General features: G+C 42.5%; 1 protein-coding gene across 3 annotated transcripts in view; it reads right to left on the minus strand.

The window, feature by feature from the left end:
- The window catches only part of PPM1H (protein phosphatase, Mg2+/Mn2+ dependent 1H), a 320891-nt gene that overhangs the window by 36180 nt on the left and 259716 nt on the right, over positions 1–24995 (minus strand). For all 3 annotated transcript variants that reach the window (XM_058308360.2, XM_058308359.1, XM_071218925.1), the window contains 2 exons: positions 16705–16768; positions 12232–12339 (listed from right to left, as the gene is read on the minus strand). In XM_058308360.2, coding sequence (XP_058164343.1) covers positions 12232–12339; positions 16705–16768 — 172 coding nt within the window. The remainder of the gene's footprint in view (positions 1–12231; positions 12340–16704; positions 16769–24995) is intronic.

Here is a 24995-nt window from a genome sequence, read left to right on the forward strand (position 1 = left end):
TACACAGAAGCCCATGACCAGCAACTCTAATTCAGCACCTTCACTTAGTGCTCAGCCGCAGTGCTGTTTCAGCACTTGTCTAATATGTGCTCGCATCTTTGCTCTATTACTGATGATATTTCGGTGGCACGTTGAGAGAGCTCATACTATTCTAAGCTGATGCTGGTTTCTTGAAGAGATTTTTTAAAAAGAACCCATCAATTCTTCCATGTGCCAAATCCCTGCAGTGTCTCCAGGATGCCCTCACTGCTTTTACACCTTTATCAGAGCAGCAAATTTTCTAACCTTTTTTCCCTTTTAAGAGTTCACTGTCGGATGATAAGCAAACCATAGTTCAGCCCTGGTGTTTTGGAGAAGAGCCCTGCCCTTGTTACCAGGGGCCCTTGCTTCAGGCTTCTAACCAGTTTCCTGAGTTTAAGTCACTTATTCTGTACATATTTTCTCATCTCTGGAAGTCTAAAAAAATTTTTTAAAGATTTTATTCCTTCCCCCATCCCCCCACCCCCTGTTCTTTGTACTTGCTGTCTGCTCTCTGTGCCTGCTTGTCTTCTTTTTAGGAGACACTGGGACATCCCATGTGGGAGGGAGGCACCCTATGGCTTGAGCCACCTGTATTTCCTGCTTGTTATGTCTCATTGTGTTTCCTTGTTGCATCTTTATTGCGTCATCTCTTTGCATCATCTTTTTGCATCAGCTTGCCACACCAGCCCATCATGTCAGCTTGCTTATCTTTTTGGAAGGCACTGAGAACCGAACCCAGGACCCCACATGTGGTAAGTGGGCACCCAACTGCTTGAGTCACATCTGTTTTCCATCAAAAAATTCTTTTTGCAAAAATAAACAAATATTATACCTCTTCTCTCTCTCTCCAAAGTTGTTATGAAGATCAAAGGAGATAATGTGGCAGCTGCAAGTTCTAAGGCACTGCACAATGTTATTATTTTATGGCAATGATCTCAGTGTGATACATTTGCAAATAGGCTAGTTGGTGGAAGGAAAAGAGTAAGAGTGGGCTCAGGGGATCTGTTCAACTCCAAAGTTTCATTTAAAATAGCACTAATTGGGGCGTTCAATAGTATTCCTGGGCAGAAAAGCCAAAGTGGTTCCCAAGCTGCCAACAGATGGTGGGAAACCAGGGGAGTATCTCCTCTTCTTCATGTGGCCAACTCCAAAGTTCAACCCATAGAACTTTGAATATGGCATTTGTTACCAGAAGAAAACAAAACTCCAGCAGAGTGTCTTGTGGTCTTATAAATTGCCCAAATCGACTTGTTTCATTATTGGCATGTTCGCAGACCATTGAGATTGCATCCAAATTCTCTTCAGTGATTCTACCTACACATGCATTATGTCTTGGCGCTAACATTCAAATTGGGTGGCAGAAGACTTGGGTTTGAGACACACCTCTGCCCCTTAGTAGTTGGGCAAAACCACGTTGTTCATTTGCTTTTTAAAGGTCTACTGAGCACCTTCTGGGAATATGCAATGACAGAAGAGTAATAATTCTTCAGGTGGAGAGTGTCAGGGAGGGGGGAGTTGGACATCTGATGAGTTACAGTAGAGGAAACTGCAGGGGCCAAGGTCTGAGGATATGAGAGAGGGCTGGTGTGCTTGGGCAGTTTTATCTAAGTCAGTTTGGCCATGTACTGGATTTCTGCTCTGAGTGCTGAGGGGTGTGGCTTGACTGCTCAAGTCTTCAGTGTCTTCCTTTGTGAAATGAAAGGGCAGGACTAGGTGACTACTAGGAGCACTTACGGCTCTAACATTCCACGACTCTTTGATCATAGGATGAGTTAGACCCTGATGTGAATGGCTGCACGACCTCAGAGGATTTGGCTGCAAATGAAATAAGTGATACTTAAGTATTACAAATATGCTGGCTGCTCACACTGCTCTGGGTGTAATTTTATCCTTACAATATACCACAGAAGGTCTTTAGGCTCTTTTTTTTTTCCAGAGTCTTCAGACAAAATAAAAATTTGACTCTAGAGGGTAGATCTTGCTCAAAAAGTTTCTCAACTGGCTGAAATATGAAGTAGTGTGAAGACAGTCTGAAGTAAGTCTTACCCAATGCCTGGCTGCTCCAGCATAGGGCTTCCTGGCACTTGACAACTCAAACAGTGAGGGGAGCTATCGGAAGGGATTTCACTTCCATGCTGGGACACTCTCAATGGTTGCTTCTTTCCTGGTGTTCCAATGGCTTGTTCACCACAGAATCAAGGGCTCATTGAGTGAATCAATCAAATAATGGGTTTGAATTAGCTCAATAATCATCTGAGGAATAAGTCAATCTTTACTAAAAAGCCCATTTATGGAGATAAGGGTCAGAAGAAATCCTAGCCTGCGAGTTCAAGCACATGGGTATACTGTAGATGGACTGAGATGCCTCAAGTCCATTCAGGAGGCAGGTGAGCCATAAACGAGGGACCACACATCCCCATATGCCTGGGATAGTTTTGGTTTGAGCCTCTTTTCCCAGCCAAATGATTAAGCTTCCCCTTCGACTCTCAAAAATGTCCCGGTTTAGATGATAATTTATATGGTTGTTCACCTGATATATAAATAATGAAATGACTGCTATTCTTTATTCCTGTGGCTGCTATCTCTGGCCATTGGGACTGAAAATAACCACACTGTGTGAACACTTCATAGGACTTTTTTCACAATGACAGGTTATCAGAGATCTCAAGTGAGCAAGAGAGCAAGTGAGCCAGTTAGTATCTCCTTACAGGAGAAGATGCAATTACACTTGCCTGCAGTGCGATGCCTGCTGTGGAACAAAATCAATCCTGCCAATCACAGTTATTCTGGTAACCAGAGCCCAGGTTCAGAAGAACTGTGTTCAAGCACAGAATGAGATGTGCAGTATCCCCTAACCTCTAAGTGCAGCAATGAACCAAATATGCCTAAGAATAAATCATACAATCCATGATCACAGCACTGATACATCACAGGCACAGTGAAGAATAGTTTATGACATTGTTTATTCAGCGTGGTCTTTGGATCACCAGCTTCAGAATTGTCTGGAAGGGTGAAAATTCCTGGGATCCACCTTAGATTTGATTGATTCAGATATTCAGGAAATGGATTCCAGGTTCCATCCCCTGCCCCTAAATGGTTTTTGTGTCCATTTGCTCATTGTTTCCGCTCGTTGTCTCCTTGCTGTGTCTGCTCATTGCTCATTATGCCTGCTCATCTTCTTTAGGAGGCACCAGGAACCAAACTTGGGACCTCCCATGTGGGAGGTGGGCACCCAACTGCTTGAGCCACATCCATTCCCCAGATGCCAGGTTTTTTAAAAACAAACTTCCCAAACTATTCTTATATGCATGAGTGTTTGAAAATATCCTGGGTTCTGAAGTCAGGAGAACAGGGTTCAAATTAAAGAGGAACTCAAGTTAGTAGAACATATTGTCCTCTGGAGATTTTTCAGTTTTTATTATAGACCGGCCTCTTTTGCCAAGTTTATAAAAAAGATGCTTCATATTTAACTGAAACAGTTGTAACATTCAAATGAAATTACTATTTTTCAGCAGGGGACCAGAGGGTAACAATTTCCAACAAGAGGAAATGTTTGACACAAACATTCCGGTTGGCTCCCCTTGTGTGACCACTAATTTTCTGAGTTGTCAAGCTAGCTTTTTTGTATGTGTCAGAGTAAATTTCATAGTCTGGTTTCATTCAAATAGCTGCTTAGGAAATTTCCAGTCACTGGCCAAATGGGACTGCCCCATAAAAATGATGCACAGATGCATAAAAGTAACTCTATAGATTCGAGATTGAGAGATGGAGATGGATAGGCCAAGTTGGGAAGTCTATGTTAAGTTAGATGGTACTAGAATCAAAGAAAGCAGTTACTGCAAGCTGTTAAGATGTGTTTTTTTCCCCTGGGCATGTTCAAAGTGGTGGTGGTAGTGGGGGATAAATAGCCTGCAAGGGTGCACCACCCCACCTGAGATCATGGAAGTACAATGAAATGTATTTGTACGGAATTGGAGTAGCAATTAAGAAAACTATCAAATAATACAACTGCTCTAGCTTATCTAAGTATCCTTAGATAGAACTCATAATTTTCCCTTTGTGCAGGGGGATCCATGTTTTGTGAGGCCTGATTTTATACAATTTTAGGGGTTCTTTTAAAGAAAAAGTATACAAAATTTAATTGTGAATACAAATTTAAATGCAAATGTGAATGTTGATGAAGAATGAGAAAAGGTACTGCAAAAAATTACTGGAGCCTTGGGAACTGAGGTCCTTTTCTTTTGAAAAATGTTTCCTGCTTGCAACCTTGCTTCTACTCATATAGAACATTCTACATTTTCCCAGCAACACCCAGGACTCCGAGGGGCTGGTCCAAGTGAAGGATCCTAATGCTTAAGTTTAATAAGCTTCTTTGTAAATCTGCCTGTACACTACAAACTGGATTTCCTTTCTTAATTACCTAAACAGCTAACTCATTAACTTACATTAGTTTTCACTGGAAAGATAGATGATTATGCTCAAGCTTTCACAGCAGGGAGAGTATTTCTAAAGGAAGACTGTGGTAGAAAGTCTTCAAGATGGCTGCCCTCAATTCCTTCCCTCTCTGTACAACATGCTGTTCCTCCAATCAAAGGTGGAGTCCATTTTCCCTTGCCTAATTAATTCCTTCACCAAGAGAATGTGACCTAAGTGACATTCTGGGATTTTTTTTTTTTAATTTTTATTTATTTCTCCCCCTCTCCGTTGTCTGCTTTCTTGTGTCAATTCGCTGTGCTTTCTTCTGTGTCTGCTTGCATTCTCATCAGGTGCAGGTGGCACTGGGAATCTGTGTCTCTTTTTTTGTTGCATCGTCTTGCTGTGTCAGCTCTGTGTGTGTGCGGTGCCACTCTTGGGCAGGCTGCACTTTTCATGTGAGACGGCTCTCCTTGCGGGGTGCACTCCTTGTGCGTGGGACACCCCTATGCGGGGGACATCCCTGTGTGGCACGGCCCTCCTTGTGCGTGGCAGCACTGTGCATGGGCCAGCTCACCACATGGGCGAGGAGGCCCTGGGTTCGAACCCTGGACCTCCTATATGATAGGTGGATGCTCTATCAGTTGACCACATCCGCTTCCCACATTCTGGGATTTCTCAAGCTAGATCTTAAGAAGCCTTGCAGCTTCTGCCTTGAAACATTCACTTTCAGGATGTTTTCCCTCAAAATCCACCTGCCATGCTATGAGAAGCTGAAATCATAGGCAAAGGCCATGTGCAGTTACATCAGCTGAACTTTCTGAGGATAGGCAACATGACTGCCTGCTGTGTGTATGAGTCATCCTGGACTTCCAGCACAGGCTAGCCTTTAGATGATTCCAGCCAAGCTGATAACTGATGGCAACCGTGAGACACCGAGGGACAAAGACCCAGCTGAGCCTGGTCAACCCATTCAACAGTGAAAGGTAAGAATAAATTGTTCTTTTAAGCTTCTAAGTTTTGGGGGCACAAAGGGAATGCATTAGGATATAACACTTTCAGGCTTTCTCTCCCTATACAACTGGTGAGATGCGCCATGGGACACTGAGCTCTTTGGAGTGTTCTCTTTGGTCCTGACTTGTCCATAAGAAGCACTTGTTCACTCTGCTCCTGTCTACCAGTAGGGGAACACTAGGAAGACCCCTTTCTCTGCGGAGTGGGGGATGACAGCCCGTAACTGTCTACTTTATTTTGGGGGCTAGAGGGGAGTAACAAGTCCATTTTGGTCTTAGGTCCAAGCCATGATTTCCAATCTAACTTTATATTGGCTGTAAAATTATTTTGACCCCTGATCATGTTTATTTTTTTAATTGCTTCAGAAAACCTCAAGAGGCTCTAATTCAAGGCTGCCATTTTCTTTAAACTTCACCTAGATCTGCCTTCTCTTTCTAGTCTTTACAGTCCCTGCTCCCATTCAGCTTCTCCCTGCCACAAAGTTTTGTCCAACAATGACCTCCCTGTCTCAAGCACCCTACCCTTTCACTCCCCCACGTATTGCTGCTACAGACTAAGGTTCCCAGACATTTATTTCTTCCCCTGGGAGAAGAACTTATCTTAGGGCCACAGGCCCAGTTCAATACCCTCTATAACAACTAGCTTAATTATAGCTAATACCTCTTCAAGCTTAATCTTCTAAACTCAGTGACTGTCCTAAGGTAAATTTACTTCACACCAGACCCACCCCAGCTTCCTTCTTTTCCAGTTCCCTTCTTCTAGAAGTTATATAGTTCTCTCCCTTCTTCAAATTTCTTCTTGCCCTTTAGAAAACAGGAACCACAGGATATTATGGCTTTGGCAAGTCTCACCTTCCAACTGGCCTCAAATTCTTATTCCTTGAGGACATGTTCCCCTGGGATCTATGCACTAGACATTAGGGGACTGATGACCCTATAGAAAGAGCCAGTGAAACGTTGTAGTTTTGGTGGACTAGGAAGAAGACTAGGAGTTAATATTTATTATGCTAGGTTCTGAGCTAAGCTCTTCAAATAGGTCATTTAATTTATTCCTCAGAACAACTCTATTGCCCCCTTTTTACTAAGAGAAAGCAGAGATTTAGGTAAAGTAACTTTGTCAAGGTCACCCAGCCTGTAATTGAAGAGTTTGAAGCCAAGGTTGATTACAAGTCTAGGATTTTTAACCCTAAAACACACTGCCTCCTACAGTTTGACAGACCTAGGGTAATTTTTTTTTAAGTGGGTTTTTCCTCCTATACCATCTAAAGATAATTACTGTTACCATTTTAAAAAACTTCTCTCAAGATGTTTAGCTATGCCAACACATATATATGCCTGCACATATATTTTTTTATCTTATAATCATACTGTATTTACAATCATATTCTGTATCACTTAACACAGGAAAGCTATTTTCCTATGCCATTATGCACCTATATTGTTTTTATTAATTAGCCTGACTGCAGTACACAATAAAATAAAACATGCTCTTTATCAAAGTGAGATTTTGACTTGGGGCATGAAAAGTCACCAGGAACTAGAAGGCTGTAAATGTTATGAAGCAAACGTGAGATCTTAACTACTGCTCTTGTTTTCATGGTAGACAACAGGGCAGCCCCAAACAAAATAGTCATTATTGCTTAAAATGAAAGCAAATACTGGGAATCCCTATGGGTGAAGATGGAGGGGAAGGAAGAGACAGATATTTACTGACCATCTCCGACTTTGTAGCTGACCTTGTGCCAGGCAATTTCTTAGACACTCTCATTTACTTTTCCCAACAACTTGTCAATACAGCCATTTTTACGCCCCCCTTAAGGGAGAGGAAAGGCAGGCTTAAACAATTTGTGCATGTCACTAGCAATGTTGGTGCTGGAGTCAGAATTCAGATACTGGAGCCCAAGGTCTTTGCTCTTTTAGGGAAGGTTGTTTCATTCAGAAGAAAGAAAAAATAATATCTAGAGAGAGAAAACTGGGAATGAGCTAGATGAGTGATCTGCAGTTACAAGAAACAGATGATAGGATTCTTTAAAACCAAGGAGGGGAAAGAAGAGAGGGAAAAGTGGGCGCCTCAGTGGCTCAGCCTGGCAGGGGGCGCGAGGGGAGGGCTGCGGCGTGGAGGAGGGGGTCCGCTTTCAAATGGCCCCGAAACAGAAGAAAACCTTGTTCTTCCAAGAGCCCAGAAGGGGGCTAAAGGCAACACCACGGTCTTGGACTAGAGGCGAGGGAGGCAGGGGGAAATCCGAGCTCTGCGGAGGCCCTGTCGCAGGCCAGGAAGGGGTGTGGCGCGGAGAACATCTGGAGGGTTTCAGGCTGCAGGCCTGTGCCAAGCTGCCGAGCAGCATGACACTGATTGACCCGACGATGCTCAGGCCTGCTGGGAGTGGGAGACGGGCTGGAGAAGAACAGGCCGCCGGCCGGCCGGGGCTCCAGAGAGTGGGAGCTGACAAATCCTTTCTTTCTCCACTTGAACCCTTTTAGGATGGTGTAAACAAGTTTAATGGCGAGGCTTCATTGACTGAGAGGAGGGGGCAGCTCGCTGGGGAAGTTTCCCTTCTGCAGGAGGAGTGCATCCTTCACTGTTACTCAGAGCAGACAAGGTGCCGTGAACCAGAGGAGAGTTAAAACACCTCCTCTGCTCCACCTGCGGCCTTCGCCTCGGCTGGGGAGGCCTCTGGCAGAATTCAGCTCTTGGCCAGAGATCCCTGCCTTAGCGCCGGGAAGGTTTGAGTGGGAGACTCAGCAAACCTGGCCGCTGCACTGGGGTTTGGCAAACTCGCCATTTTTCCAGTGCCTGGTGTCCAGTGAAAGCAAAAATGTGTTTGGCTAGAAACCCTTCTCTAATTTTTAAACCCCTGTGCATTTTTTACGTAAATTTGATCCACATGCCTTTGATTTATTTACATTTAACTCATCCAATCCAATTAGGAGCTACAATAATGAACGAGAACAATGCTGATTTCCAAGAAGATTTTTGAGCCCTTTTTCTTAGAACTAAATCGTATTTCCCAACTGTTAAAACTGCCAGACTGATCTGGGCTTGAAATTCAGACCCAGATGTGAATAAAGATCCATTCTTGGCAAAGACAGAAGTACAGCAGGGGAGTGTCCTTAGGCTTGGGGTGGAGGTGGGGGAATGGAGACAGGCAGGGAGTCAGTTACTAACTTGGCTTTCTAGGCTTCCAGCAGAAGTCCCGAGCAGTTTTTCCTGGGTGTGATTTCATTACCACCACTCAAGGAAAAGGGCTTTCTGCCCCCAAAGCCTAGGGATGGGGGGTTTCCCTGAGCCACCCATCTTCTTTCTTCCATACCCCTTTCAAAGTAGCCAATTCAAGCTGCAATGCCTCTTCCTTTATAATCCCCTCCCCCACCCCACCCCCTCTTTTCTGGCTCTGACCAAGGTTTCTCCACCTGGAAGCTTTTTTTTTTTTAAGGAGGTCCCAGGGATTGAAGTGGGATCTCATTCATGGGAGGCAGGTGCTCAACCATCTGAAAGCACTTAAAGTACACAGTGATTTTAATCTTGTGGAAGAGAATCTTGGGATATATGTTACATACCTATTAAGCTAAATTGTGGAAGCACAATCTTATTCTGCACAATTCTGACTGGCCTAGGTTTGAACACACAAAAGGCCATTACTCAATTTCCCAATTACCCATTCTACAACACCATCATTTTCCACTTCAGTCTGAGACCGGCAATATTTTTCTGAGAAACCCTGGTCACTGAGGTCCCAAGACAAAGATGCTCTCTTAGGTCCCAAGACAAAGGTGCCTCTTCACAGGCCTTTGAACTAGTACTCAGTGGGTCTCTGGGACTCTGTCCAAAGAAATTTCCTTGAACTCAGCTTCTCTCCCCTACTGGCCCTGGTTTAATTATATAGATGTAGGTACAAGTACCAGTTTGTAAATTAACTCTAACTTTGGGGAAGTTATTTCTCTTTCGTGGGTCTCAATTTCCCGTAAAATGGGTATAATAAACGACCCATATTTACCTCAAATAATTGAGGACAAAATGAGATATTGCTTATAAAATACTTGGTATGTTGTCTAGCTCATATTATTCAATAAAAATTAGTTGTTATTGTTAGTATATAAAAACTTCCACACTTTATTCAACTCTACAACTTTTCTAAGAGCAATCAAAATTTTCCAGAGGTTGCCAATTTCCCTTAAAGAATCCTCCCTTCCCCTCACCAAGGCTGACACCAACAATCTATTTGCTCACAGACCAGCATCATTCCAGCTGGATGGTAAGAAGTTTCTTGAAATCAACTGGGATTTTTCCTCAGTGTTCAGGGAGTCATCCATCTAGGCCCAAGTTGTAAACCTCTTCTTGAGATCAACAGTGGCTGAGAGATTAGCAGACCTAAAATCTAACAGCATATATATCACTCTCCTTTAAAGCAAACTGAGCTTCTTCTCACTCTACACAAAATGTACACTTTTGTGTGCACGTGGGGGTAAGAAGGAGGCTTTTACTTTGCTTTAAGGAGTAAACTGGTTAGTTGGGGTTTGTTGAGATCCCAGGGACTTGAGACACACTTTACCTGTCCTTTTAGGATAACAGAGAGGTGAAGGCACCATCTATAATAACGTGTCTGATAAATACCTCTCTCCCAAGGAGAGAAATAAAAAAAAGTCTATGTGTCCAGCTACAAGCCCTGTGCTCTGTGCCATACAAAGAAAAGAGAGGCCAAGGTCCTGAATTTGTTGTTTTCCCCTGGCCAGTATTACTCTCTGTAGTAATTCATGAAAACAGTGGGACCAGGGATCCACTGGCTTCTAGGGGAACCTTGGGCACATTAGGTAGCAATAGTCTTCAGCATGGAGATTCGTAAAAGGCTTAAAAGAGAGAACGTTTGTAGGCTCTTAATGAATGGTAATGCTTACTTCCATTAAGCTGTCCTTACTTGAACTCCTGGATGATATCAGATTCTCTCCATGCCTTGAAACCTCCTGTATCAAAATGTGTTTTGGATGCCAGTCCCAGCAATAAAGTACTCTAAAGGAACTACCCCTTCTCATATCCCTGCCAAAGGGGTGGACTAGGTGGCCGTTTGTGCCCACAGATGGTTCTGAAGTAGACACATGATCTTAAGGGGCAATCCAGGAACTGGGAAGGTACTGTGTCCTAGGATAAAAGGTGAGGTGGGCCATTCAGATTCCCCTCTGGGCATCTGGAAAAAGGAGAGTGAGAAATTGGGTTGACTGACAGCAGAGACACACGGAGCATGCTGGCCACATGAACAGTAGAACACCCTCCTGGAGGCCAACATTCTCTGGGTGCAGAGACTCTGCAGGGCTGCTGCAATTACAAAACCACTCTCCCAGAAAGCCTGGCTGTTTCAAGGTCCCTCTTGTGGATACAATAAACATCTCTTCCAATATTATTAAAATAAATACCTCCCTTTTTGAGGTAGCTTAAGAGGCTTTCTGTTTACTCCAAATGAAAGAATTTTCACTAAAACAGCACTTAGGCTTGGGAAGAACATGGAGATGGAGCTACATCTAAACGTTCTAGGCACTTCCAGTGCAAGGCATTGCTTTAACAGTATGGTAGACACCATCGATTCTAAATTTACTCCTCTCTGGAACCCCTCTACAATAGAAATTGGAAAAGTTAAAGCTATCTCTCTCCCCCCTCTTCCCCAGGAGCATGGACAGGACATGTGAACAGTTCAGCCAATGAAATCTAAGTGAATATCTTTTGAGACAAATAAGCTAGCCCTATTCTCTCCTCCTTGCCATGAATGAAAATGTTACACTTGCAGCGACTGCCACTATGCTTTCCATGAAGGAAAAGTCAAATAAATGTCAACCCTAGCACATTTGAGGGATATGATGCTAGCAGTCACGTAATTCTAGTCTTCTTGTTATGTGAGAAAAATATACTATAAACTACTATAGGAAAATCAACTTCTCTAAGTTAGATCTTTCTGTTACTTGGAAGCAAAATCTTTTCTAAATGATATACTCCGAAAGTGTACATAGAACTTAATATTGTTTCTGTATTGTGAGACACATGACAATTTTTTAAACTAAACCAATTTTTTAAGCATTAACTGAGTGATAGGAAGCTCTCCAAGCAATTACTATCTAACAAGGGATAAGGTATAGATATGCATAACTATGATATAAAGTGGAAAGTATAAGGGCCATAAGAGTAAGTCATTTTATGAGTATCTGGAGGAGGAAGAGGCATTACTTCTAGTGGGGAAAAGGGCATAAATCAGGGAAGCCTCACAGGAGAAGCATTTGAACTAAACCCTGGAGAAAAAGAATTTGGGTGACTGGTGATGGGAAAGCAGGGCATTCTGGGCAGAAGGAACGGCTTGAGCAGAAAGCAGCAAGGTCATTCTGGTTCATTCTTTACAGGGGAAACAAAGAACAGATTGGAAAGTTAAACCCGATAATAATGAGCCTTGAAAGCCAGATGAAAGAGCCTGGGCTTTATTCTCTAGGGCATGGGGTACTGTTGAAGGCTTCTGAGTGGACAGGAGTCAGAATGGTTCTTTAGGAATATTCACCTGGTAGCAATATATGGGATGGATTGAGGAGGGGGAGGCAGGGGATGCCACCAGAAGGCTGTGCAGGAGGTGATGAGGGTATGAATCAGGAGAGCAAAGTGAGAATGAAGTAGAAAGAAGACACATTCATGAGAGCCTGCAGGAGTATGTGCAACACAGCTTGGCTACTGTCTGGATATGGGGTATGAGGATGGTGAGGGATAGTGGGGAAGATGTTTTATTGCACAAAATATAGACAGAAATGTCAGGGGTACCTCTGGAGCTGAAGACAGGAATGGTTTTATGTAGATGTTGGAGTCATGCACCTTCAGGTCATGGTCCCCAAGTCCTCTGGTCACTCCAATAGTTGCCATTACTCGGGCCTAGGAGAAAAAACAGGGGGTCATCAGAAACACTCGCCTATACAGAGAAAACATTCCTCTCAAGATGCTACCAAGGGCTAAGAGTGATGAAATAATTTTCCTATTTCTCCTGCCAGTCTTTCCATGCTCCTTCCTGCTAACATATGTGGGTAGTTGTTACCAAAGAAGGACTCACCAAAATCACGTATTTGCAGAATGGCCATTCTACCAAATATCTTAAGTTTAATGGGTTGCTATCCCTTTCCAGCTTTCCTCTTTTAGAGGCTGGAGAAAAGAGTGTCCAATAAATAAAAGTCAATATATGTATGTTGTCTACAATTACTGAAAAGCAGTTCAAACCAAATCCAACAGGATCCATCTGTCTTAGTCTACCAGGGCTGCTGTGACAAACACCCACACAATGGGTTAGCTTAAACAATGGAAATTTAAAGTCTCATGTTTTAAGGTCAGAAGTCCAAAATCAAGTTCTCAACAGGCCATTCTTTCTCCCAGAGTTTGTAGTGTTCTGGTGTTGGCTTGCCACAATCCTTGAAGTTCCTTGATTTGTAGCTCTGCCTCCATTAAATACCCCATTTTCTGAGTTCTCAGTTCTGGCTTCTACCAACTATTACATCTACTGACACTGGTGAAGAGCCTATTTACCAATGAACCTATGACTTAGCTAATAATAACATCTTCAAAAGTACTATTTTTAAATGGGTTCACATCCACAGGGAAGTGGATTAAGTCTTGAACCTATCTTTATGGGAGACATGATTCAATCTCAACACCATCCATCCATCCATCCATCCATCCATCCATCCATCCATCCCTTCTTCCATTACACATCCACTCTATGTGTATTTAAAGAACACCAGCTGTGTCCTTCCTTCTGTGACAGGCACTAGGTAAAAGATATAAAAAGTCAGAGACATAGCTTCTGGCCTCCCAAAGCTTACCTATAATGCTTTATGGCTGGAGAACGTCAACCATTAGCTCACTCTGTAACCTAGCTTGCTAGCATCTTTGTGTAAAGAGGCAAAATGTCACTAGTGCTGTAAGAATTACTCAGAGTCCCTAGGACTGAGATCTTACCCTCTGTGCCTTTTTCTAAACTGTTTCCCAACTTTGTTAAGGAAGCAATACTATTATAGTAATGCGTACGTGGTCAACCTAAATATCACCATGGATGCCACAGGTTTCAGAATAGGTTTATTAAGCACCTCCTATGTGTGGACCTCATGTTATGGGGAACATATATGAGGTCCTATCCTTACTATAAATTAAGTTGGTGAGGAAAATAAGGACATATCTAATGACATATAAAATATGGTCTAATGCCAAAAGACACACAATGGGTTGTGTGCATTCAGAAGAGATAAAAATTTTACTGAGAAACATTCCCTAAGGAGATGGTACTAAAATAAATACAGAAGGATGGACAGAATCAAGACAGGCAGACACAAAGCAATGGAGAGAATATCATTCTGGGTGGAATGAAGCTCATTGGCTTAATCCTTGGATCATCAATAATATGTTCAGTATTGTGTCGTGGTTCAAAGATATGAGCTTGAATCTTCACTCTCTTACTTGGGAAATAGAGTACCTGCATCACAGGGCTGAGGATGAAATTAATAAATACTAGGAAACATTACCTAATCTATTACATTATCATCATCTTCATTCCATTCTCCCAAAAGGGCCGTGAATATTGGAGCTGTTCTCAGATCAGAAGATAGTCAGGGTTTATGTTCAAGTGTAAATGAAACAATTTAGTTTTAAAGGCAAGAGTCAAAGGGGGGTGTTGGTAAAATGCAGTCATGTGATATGAATCCTGGGGATTCCTGGTTGGGTGGACTACAGGGAGGTCCCCTGCTGTGGTGGGAGGCTACACTGTTTGCCTCCTAGCAAAGGAAGTGCTCAGCTTTAAACGTAAAAACTGAGTAGTTGGCGGTCCTTCTGCTCTCCTCCCTGCAATGGCAGTGGCTCTGGCTGGAAAAAGTACATACCTGTGCTTTAGTCCAAAGAAATCTGATGTTTCTGCTAGTTACTGAATTTATTTACAGGCGTTACACACACAAAGTCCTTAAAAGTATTTGTGGAGATAAAATGAAAAGTAACAGCTGTGAAAGCATCCTGAACCTTCTGGGCAGGTGTATGTAGAGAGGAAAAAGCCCTGTAAATGATCTAGACAGAATTGAAGTCCTTCCTACAGCCATATTTTAAAGACTTCTTAAGAAATCAGGGAGTTATCAGACAAAGATGGTGTAATACTTTGATTGTGGGCAAGCTTACAGATGAATGCAAACTGGAGACACCATGGCTTTTAATGGGCGGACAGGTACAATGATGGGACTTGCCAGATGTACATCACAGAAATGACAAGTCTTAATTAACTGAAATGCTTGAGGAAAATGATGTTCTAGTAAATCAAATTTTTTGCTTAACTGGGAAAACCTTTGCTCTTTTAAATCTTCTTGCCGATAATCTTCTAAAAATACATAAGCCCATTTTCCTGTTGGACTAAGGAAAGGACCTGAATATCTAATTAATGCTTGTGCATTTACTGAAGACCTGCCATGCACCAGGTACCATGCTAGACAAGTATGTGGTCTTGAGCTTTCTGGAACTCACTGATACTGCAGGGTATGGTGGTTTGAAGCTATGCACACAGGAAAAAATGTTCTTAGGCTTGGCCCATTCCTGTGGGTCTTGATATGGAACCTTGTAATGAGGTGACTTTGGTTAAGGTGTGGCCCAGCTGAGTTGGGATGGGTCTTAATCCTATCACTGAAGGTCTTAGAGGGAAGGTGAGAGAGAGAGAGAGAAAGAGAAGGAGAGAGAGAGAGAGAGAAAAGGAAGAAGACAGGACAGGCTCCCATGTGCAATGCCATGTGACAGAAAAGCCAAGGACCAAGAACCACTGGCAGACAGTCCCAGAATAACATAGTCTTCTGGGAAAAAGCACTGCCTTGATGACGCCTTGATTTTGGACTTCTCTTAGCTTCAAAACCATGAGCCAATAAATTCCTATTGCTTAAGCCTACCCATTGCACTGGCATTTGCTTTAGCAATGAGGAAGCTAAATCACAGGGTATCACCAGAGATCTCAGTCCCACAAAGACAACAGCTACAAGCATAGGTAATTGGGCTGAATGATAAGATTTAATGATGCTCAGTGTACTGAAAGGCACTCATATTCCTCTCAGGAATAGTGAGTGGCTCATGCCAAAAGAAAGTGGTAGGTTAGTTTAAAAAATGATTCCCAAAAGCACTGGATGTCTAAGTTTCATTACTTTCCTTCCATTGAAATCCATGCTGTTCTATACTGAACCCAAAATCAAATCTTGTGTGCCTGCTTTTTCTCTTGAACACATACTCATTCACACACACAAACATAAGCACACATATCCTGCCTATGAAGTTTGCTTATGAGTTACTTCTTTCCGACAAAAATATCAAATGCTAAAAATTTTTTCAGTTGAATTTTTCTTTACATGACTACATTTTTCATTTCTAATTGGATTTCTTAGCACCGAGTTGAAACGTATTAGTGTTCAGAAGATGAATGCAATGATTCAGAGGGCATTTGTTCTTAACTAGGAAATGTATTCAAAGCTTCATCTTATACCCCAGTTTCAACCTCCTCCAAGTCTCAGCTCATGGACCACTTTAAGATCTACAGCCTTCCTTTGGTTCAACAATGTGCTGCTCAATGTTTGATTCTGACTGGGGCACTGGGAGCTGAAGATGTGTCTTTGCAACCTCAGGCCACATTATGACTGATATGTAAGTAGTAAGTTAGAAGTGATCCCATAGCTTAATCATAGTGAAGATTTGGATCCCCTTTCATGGGTCAAGTGGAAAAGTAAATGTGCAAAGTCTGACTTCCACAGTAGATTGTGAGAGCACTGGATGAGGAGTTAAGAAGGCCAGGGCTCCAGATCTGGTGGAGGCACTCGCTAGGTGTGTGCCTTAGCCAGAGCCATCTTACCATGGAGTCCCAGCTGTTTATGCCTCACCAACCAGATGGATATAAAATGGACAGCCCTCCTGCCTCCCAGCTTGTTTTCAGATGCAAAATAAGATGATGTATGTGAAGGTGGTCATGTTTAAAAGTTATTCAAATGGGTTGGGAAGGGGGATGTTATTTTCACAAAATTGATTTTAATCCCTTGGGTCCACCCCTGCTCCCCCACCCCTGCTAATCCTTGGACCCTCAAGACAGGAGGGCTGGAAGGCTGAAGGATGTGATACTCTTTTCAAACTGTCAAAGCTATAAAATCATGAGCTGTTGAGTAGAACACACAGACTGCCACCAGCTATGCAGAGTGGCTATGGGATGGAGCTTTGTCCTCTCAGTCCAGGCAAAATACACATGCCTACCTTCTTGCCTTCTCCATATATGAGGGGAAACTTCAAGTCATCATCCTCAATGGTTTTGTATGCCCTGTAAGGGGATAAACAACATTTAAAAAAAAGGTTTGCACTCAATTAGTGACCCGCTACCCTGACACAGGCCACTAGATACTTTATTTTCCCTGAGACTCCATCCGTTCATCACACTGCCAGTCTTTCTCTATACAGTTATTCTCACTACAGAATTGTGCCTCTGTATGTGAGTGTGTGTGTTTGTTTCAGCAAACCAGAAAATATCAAGTCTTTATATGCTCAGAGGAGAATAAAAGCATATTCATAATTAGCAAGAAAGAGAGAAGGGTTTCTGTCCTCAGCATTTAGTGTCTGTGCAATAATGAAGTGCAACAGTGACTGTTTCTCGTTATTTTAAAAAATATTTATTTATTTATTTCTCTCCCCTCCATTGTTGTCTGCTCTCTGTGTCCATTCGCTGTGTGTTCTTCTGTGACCGCTTCTATCCTTATCAGTGGCACTCGGAATCTGTTTCTTTTTGTTGCATCATCTTGCTGTATCAGCTCTCTGTGTGTGCGGTGCCATTCTTGGGCAGGCTGCACTTTCTTTTGCGCTGGGCGGTTCTCCTTATGGGGCACACTCCTTGAGCATGGGGCTCCCCTATGTGGCAGGGCACTCCTTGCGTGCATCAGCGCTGCACATGGGCCAGCTCTGTACAGGTCAAGGAGGCCCGGGGTTTGAACCGGGGACCTCCCATGTGGTAGGTGGATGCCCTATCCATTGGGCCTAGCCCATTTCCTGGGTTCTCGTTATTAATTTGAAACTGTAGATGGTTGGCAGGGAGTTATCCAGGGCATATATCCAGGGTACATAAAAATGTTTGGATATTTTCATAGTGGTTACAATGAAAAACAACAACTGAGGGAGTGCTGAGTTCCTAGCCAGAGGAGCTCTATCACAGTACCTGAAGGAACAGCAACAATCCCCCAAGTGCAACGGCAAAGACCAAAAAAGAAGGAAGGTCCAACAATGAGCCCTTGATACTAATGACTATGCTTGTAAGCCTGTGCACCTGAAATAAGAACAAGGCCTAGAGCTGCAGGGTGCCTAAGAGTTACCTCCTGAGAGCCTCCGTGTTGCTCAAATGTGGCCAGTCTCAAAGCCAAACTCAGCACGTAAATGTGTTGCCTTCCCAGCAGCGTGGGACGTGACTCCTGGGGATGAGCCTCCCTGGTGCCAAGGGATTACTACCAAGTACCAGCTGACGATGTAACTAGAAAATGACCTTGAATAAAAGGGTCAACTCGGACCAGCAGAATATCTCAGTCTACATATAATACCAGGAGTTAAAAATGCTTTTTGACCTGAATAAAAGGGGGAAATGGAGAGGATAAATGAGTTTATATGGCTATGAGTCTCCAAAAAGAGCTGGGAGGTTATTGGAGGGGTTGCCCTTATGCACACCTCAGCAGAGTCCCAGAGATAGATAAAGTAGTTACAACCCCAGATATTGGTTCTTCTGAGGGCTACAGAGACCCACAGGTTCTATGGTCATGGCAGATGGAGTTCAGTGCCATGTCAGTTGGCTCTACTTTGGAGTTTGTGTTTCTGTGTGATGGAGCTGGACTCAGATGTGATCTTTGTCCACAAGCCTCTCCTATTACTTTTACTGGATCTGTAGTTGGTGCTGGGGCTTAGTGTATGTATACCCAGGGGATCTGAATCTCTGGACTGACCATGTGACAGCCAGGTCCTGAGCCTCAACAGACTTGCAACTCCTACACTCTGGTTTATTGGACTTACCCCACTCTGCTAACATGGAGGTGAAGAAGGTCAACCAGCACACCAGGGAGCCAAGAGTGCCTACAGCTGAAAGCAGAATTGCATCCAGCATCCATGTGGAATCTAAGCCCCGACTCTTGATATAGATGTGGAGTGGACACAACCATTCTAAGGTCCACAGGATGGAGGAATAGAGTATGGATTAGAGTGGACTTACTGGTATTCTATTCATGAATTATTGTGATTAGTAATTGAAGAAAATGTGGCATTGGTGTGGAGAAAGTGGCCATGGTGGCTGCTGGGGGTAGGGAGTGGGAGGAAGAGATGTGATGTGGGGGCATTTTCGGGGGTTGGAGTTGTCCTGGGTGGTGCTGCAGGGACAGTTACCGGACATTGTATGTCCTCCCATGGCCCACTGGGTGGAACGTGGGAGAGTGTGGGCTATGATGTGGACCACTGACCATGAGGTGCAGCGGTGCTCAGAGATGTATTCACCAAGTGCAATGAATGTTTCATGATGATGGAGGAGGTTGTTGTTATGGGGGGGAGGAGTGGGGTGTGGGGGCTGGGGGGTATATGGGGACCTCATATTTTTTTGAATGTAACATTAAATAAATAAAGACAGAAAAAGAAAAAGAAAAAAAAAGGAAACTGTGAGAAGCAGCAGAGCTCAGAGAAGGAAGGACTATGAAACTACCCCAAGAGTCAGTTCTCTCATTCAGGGCTTGTCTACACCAAAGCAAGCCTCATATTGGGACGGCTGGAGAAGGAATATTTAAAACCTATTTGACCTCCAGTATGTTATTCAAGGTAGGCAGAAAATTCTTTGTTTCAAAATAGCTTTTAAACGGCCATTCGACACAGAAAGAAAATCCAGTTTATGCTTCAATGGTTTATTCCAGACATTGTTGTCCAGATGCTACTGTGTGCACAGCTGAGACTGGCCAAGGTTAAGGATATAAGCAAATGAAGCCTGTTTCTTGAAATCTTGCTCATAAGAAAGTTAAAAAACAAACAAGGCGCTTGATTATTAGCTGTATCACCCTGAGTAAGCAGCTTCCTTTTTCTCAGTCTCAGTTTTCTCATCTGTAAAATGAGAATCACGCAGGATGTAGAGTTTAGCACAGAGCCTAGTATTTAGTAAATGCTCTATTAGTGGTAGCTATTACTAATATTTAGATAATTAGCACTTTAGCACACCCATTTCTTTCTGCAAATTGAGGATAGCATTGCCTATTCACCATTTCAAAGAAATATTAGGAAGGCTAAGTAAAAGATGAAGTAGCTTCTGCTGAGTTAGGTGCTAGAAGTGGATAAAATACTTTTCTAAAATAATGTCTTCTGAGTGCATGGAAAAAACTAGTTTATTAAATGTCCCTCCCAGTCCTCAATACACCTAGACAACTTGGGAGTGAATATGAAATCAAAATTGGGGAAGCTCTTGATGTATATAAAAAAATGCAATCCAATAAAAAATTTTAAAAAAAATGTAATTGTCTTTTTTTTTAAAAAAAAGATAGATAACAAAAAATGTTAATTAAAAAATATAAGAAGTTCCCATATACTCCACATCCCACCCCACTCCTCCCATATCAACAACCTCTTTCATCAGTGTGGCACATTCATTTCATTTGGTAAATACATTTTGGAACACTGCTGCACTACATGGATTATAATTTACATTGTAGTTTACACTCTCCCCAAGAACATTCAGTGGGTTATGGCGAGATATGGAATGTTCATCATCTGTCCCTGCAATATCATTTAGGACAATTCCAAGTCCCCAAAATGTCCCCACATCACATCTCTTCTTTCCTCTCTCTGCCCTTAGCAACTACTATGGCCACTGTCTCCATATTAATGATACAGTTTCTTCAATTGCTAGAGTCACAATAGTTCTATAGTAGAATACCAATTAGTCCACTCTAATCCATATTTTATTCCTCCATCCTGTGGACCCTGGGATGGTGATGCCCACTCCACCTCTAAATTGAGAGGGGACTTAGATCCCATATGGTTGATGGATGCAATTCTCCTACTTGCAGTTGTAGACACTCTTGGTTTCCTAGTGTGGTGGCTGACCATCTTCACCTCCCTGTTAGCTGACCTGGGTAAGTCCAACGAATTGGAGAGTAGGTGTTGCAACTCTGCTGAGGCTCAGGGCCCAGCTGGCACATAGACAGTCCAGAGATTCAAGTATTCTGAGTATACACCAACCCCTGTGTCAACCACAGGTTCAGTAAAAGTGACAGAAGAGGCAAACTTGGGGAAGCTCTTGATGTATAAAAAAATGCAATCCAATTTAAAAATATTTCAACCTCAAAGTGAAAGCAACTATGTCTCATTCTCTAGGAGGTTATTTGGCTAAACTGTTCCTTCCCAGGGGCTAGAGAATCAGTGAAGTTTTGGTATCAGATGCAACTGGGCTCAAATTCAGCACTGCTAAATGTATAAACCTGGGCAAACAGATGAGTTTCTCTGGATCTTGGATCTTGGGATCCACATTAATCAAAGAGGGGAAACACTGGTGCTCACTTGTGTGGTTGTTGTGAGGATTAAAACGGGTAATGAATGTGATGAGTGTAGGAAGTATACAGTACAGCGTCTGCCACATATAGAGGGTTAGTAAATGCTAGCTGCTGCTGTCAAGTGAGATATTCTAAGAACTGAAGTTTTAAAAAAATTCAAATGAAAAAAAATCAACCAAATTAACACAAGGTGGAAATAGTTTTATACTCACATAAATTATTTTGAACACTTTGGTAGACGAGTCACTTAGAGGAACAAATTAAGATATTATTAGAAAAGAGACTGTGGTGGTTTGAAACTGTATGTATGCCAGAAAGACATTTAATCCATTCCTTTGGATGTGATAAGGCTGCTTCAGGTAAGGTGTCACCCACCTTGTTCAGGATAGGTCATATATATACAGAGAGAGAGAGAGAGAGAAAGAGAGAGAGAGAAAGGAGAGAGAGCTGCCATGGAGGCAAGAACTGAAAGCACTGAAACCCAGAAGAGAAGGGAGAGAGCAGCAGAGGCTGCCATGTGTCTTGCCATGTGACAGAGGAAGAAGGATCACCAGCTGCCAGTCCTCAGGAAGAAAACATCAACATGACGATGCCTTGATTTGAACATTCTCATAGCCTCAACTGTAAGTTAATGAATTCCCATTGTTTAGAGCAACCCATTTCCTGGTATCTGCTGTAAGGAGTCTAGCAAACTAAAACAGACCTAGCTTGGGGATTGAATGAATTTGTAGACTACCATATTCTCAACCTTAGCTACATCTTGAATCACCTGGGAGAGCTTTTAAAAATCCTGATGACCAGGCCACATCTCAGATTAATTAAATCTGAATCACTGGGGGTAGGACACAGACAATTTTTTTTTTAAGCTTCTCAGGTGATTCTGAAGTACAGCCAAGGTTGAGAACCACTGTTGCAGACTGAACTTGAATTAGTTAACAGTCAAAATCAACTCAACAGTAAGTCTTCAATCTGCTTGACCTTGAAGATGACAGATGAAATGGTTCAAAGGAAAGGAGGGAAATGGTGAGAGTGAGAAGACAGGCCCAGTCAGAGAGGAAGGAAGGAGTAGGCACTATAACTAGAGAGCTATAAGCTGATCCTTCCCATGGGCTAGAGATGCACCCTAGAGAGAGTATGGAGCCCCAAGACCCATGCGCAGGAGTTTGGAATTAAATGACAGAGAGAGGGCAGCAGCTCTACAATCAATGACTGGAAATTATACTTAGAGTTCTGCAGAGACAGGCTAAGAGCACTCTTAGGCTTGAAAAGGCAGCGAGAAAACGCTTTTCTGAGACTCAACCACAAGCCCAGGTAATTGAATTCTCTCAGGGAAGAGAATTTCAGGCACTTAAAGCCAGTGTTACTGTAGCTCTGAAAGACACTTAGAGTCCTCACCCACAAGACCAAGATGGCTGCAAATTCTAACATTATACATTAGCTTCTGTTTCTTTATCTTGGGAAACAACAAAAACATTAACAATAGAAAGATAACCCCAGAAAAAGAAGGTTTATTCTGCTCCTATCATTATTGTTTTTCAATTCTGCTCCTACCATTATTGTTTTTCAATTAATTATAAGCTCTCTACCTTTCCACCAACAGAACTAAGTAGTGTGGAGCCGATAGGAAGGGTGAATGACTACAACTGATTAGAGAAAGTATGATACCCTCTCCCCTTCAATATTTCCGGGCCCACACATTCTATCACGTAATGGTAGGTGGGCCTACCACCACAGTTAAAAGTCTTGAATATTAAAGTACAAAATATTCAAGAGTTAAAACTGGTAATATGATTAAAGTTTATATAAAGTAAGGAGAGCAACATAGTTATTTACTGAACACCTTCTATATACCAGACATGGGAACTGGGGTTTACGGTGTCTCTACGAGGACCCTACAATGTCCCATTTGATGAGGGAACTGAGGCTCAGAGAGGGAAGCTACTTTCCCAAGATCACACACTAACTTGGCAGCCCTAAAGCCTGACTCAGACATTCCCAGAAAATGCACCAAAAAGAAAACGTGATGTCAGGGCTCAGCTTTGGGAATTTCCAATTCTAGCTGAAGAGCCTGAAATCCACGGCTCAATGTGTGAAAAAAAAAAAAAAAGAAAACTGATGAAGAAAAAGAGGACTTTTGGCAAAAGGAGAAGGGGAATTTTCTGTGTGAGTGGCAGAAGAACATAAGGAGACCAGGTGGGGACAAAACCAGTCGCTGCTCTACTGCAGAACCTACAGGCAACGACAGAGGGAAGTCAGGAGATGTGACAGTCACATGCTCTTAGACCTGCCGCCACTCTCCAAGTCACTTTACTTCTGATCCAGAGTCTGACAGGACCCTGTCAGACAGACAGCAGACCTCCCTCAAAGCTGTTCTCACAGGACAAGGGGCTCACCTTAGTTTCTACCAACTTAGAAGGCTTGCCTGCTGTTAGTAGAAGATACTGTAATTCATGACTAGGCTGCAGGTTTGAAGCTATGTTTCCAGAGCGTCCTTGGCTTCATCCTTCTCAACAGTTGAGAGGCTGAGGATAGAAGTTTGAAGCTTGAGAGAGTGCCAAGAAATGGATGTTCCTGGGATCTGAGATTAAGAGAAAATGTCTAGTCACAGAACCAACTCCTTCCTACTGGAGCCTACGATTTCTAAAACTCTGAGTGAATAAAAAACAAAACAAAACAGAACAAAACCCCCCAGATTATAAAATAGTTTTACAGCTACATAAAGGACCATAAAATATAGTCAAAGAATTACACAATTACAAGAACTGAAAGGCTTAGGAAAGGTTTCTTTTAGAAAACTCTTATTTTGGGTCAATTCCTTTATGAATTTTTATGAGGGCAGTTGACAAAAGGATGAGAAGGAAAAAAACGCAAGGTTTCAAGAGTGCTAAATCCTTGGCTTTCCCTAACTCAGAGGCATTACCTTCAGAATTTTCCATTTAACATTCCTTTTGAAGTAGTTTCCCTTCGAGTACTGGTTCTATAAGACTGAAAAAGCAAGGCGCCTCTGGTCTGGACCTACAAGAAGAAGAAAGCACTGGAAGAGGCTGAGGGGGCACTATGTCAGCTGTACCCCAAGTGCAGGAACCCCTCCGACAGTGCACTGCAATACTGGTCTCTGGCCTCTGTCACTGAATGGACTGCTGTACATAGTCACTGTCCTAGAAGCTTTACGATATTTAACAGTGCATTCTGTTGGAGGAAAGAAACTGACCCAGACATTTACTACTGACATGTCTGATCTGTCCTCTGGAAAAACAAAATAAACGTAGTCCCTCTTTTGCTTGAGTGCTCTGAACGTATTAGAAGACAGCTATCTCAAGTTTCCTTTTTCCTGATTTCTTCAATTGTTCTTCCCAGGACCTGAAGGACCATCCCCAACAACTCCAGTCACCATCCATTTAACAAAGATTTATTAACTGTGCATCAATTGTAAGTCCAATGCTATAGTAGAGACCCTCTGGAAGCTTTCTGCTTTGCCAGTGTCCTCAAGGAACAGCATTAAGAGCTGAAAAACTTAAGACAGCGTCCAAATAAGAATAAAATTAACTTCCCCTGATTTGGACTTTGTTTTTTTTTAAAAAAGTAATGAAGCTTTTATGTGCATTATGTGCATGCACACATGAGTCCATGTCTCAAATAACCCAGTTCACATGTAAAAATATCTGGAAAGGATTTTTGGCTCACAGACTCCTCTCATTTTCATTTCTACAATGGATATATATATTTTTACTCTCAATAGAAGACTACATTGTTCTTATTAATTTTTTTTTACTGGTTTCAGTCCATGGTTCCAGCCCACCCAGAGCTTTCTGAATTCTTATTTTTTCACCCAAAAAATTAGTTCTCGTTCTATGTTTTATGTCAATGTTAAATTTGATAAGCATGCTTCTGCTGTCTTCATTGCGGTCACCAAAAAAATGGAAGAAGAATCAAGTCATTAGAGATCTTTCTCCAGTCCAAGTCACCAACATTTCCTGAAAGCATGTGGATGAAAGT

The sequence above is a fragment of the Dasypus novemcinctus genome, chromosome 12 (genome assembly GCF_030445035.2).
Source record: "Dasypus novemcinctus isolate mDasNov1 chromosome 12, mDasNov1.1.hap2, whole genome shotgun sequence".
NCBI lineage: Eukaryota > Metazoa > Chordata > Mammalia > Cingulata > Dasypodidae > Dasypus > Dasypus novemcinctus.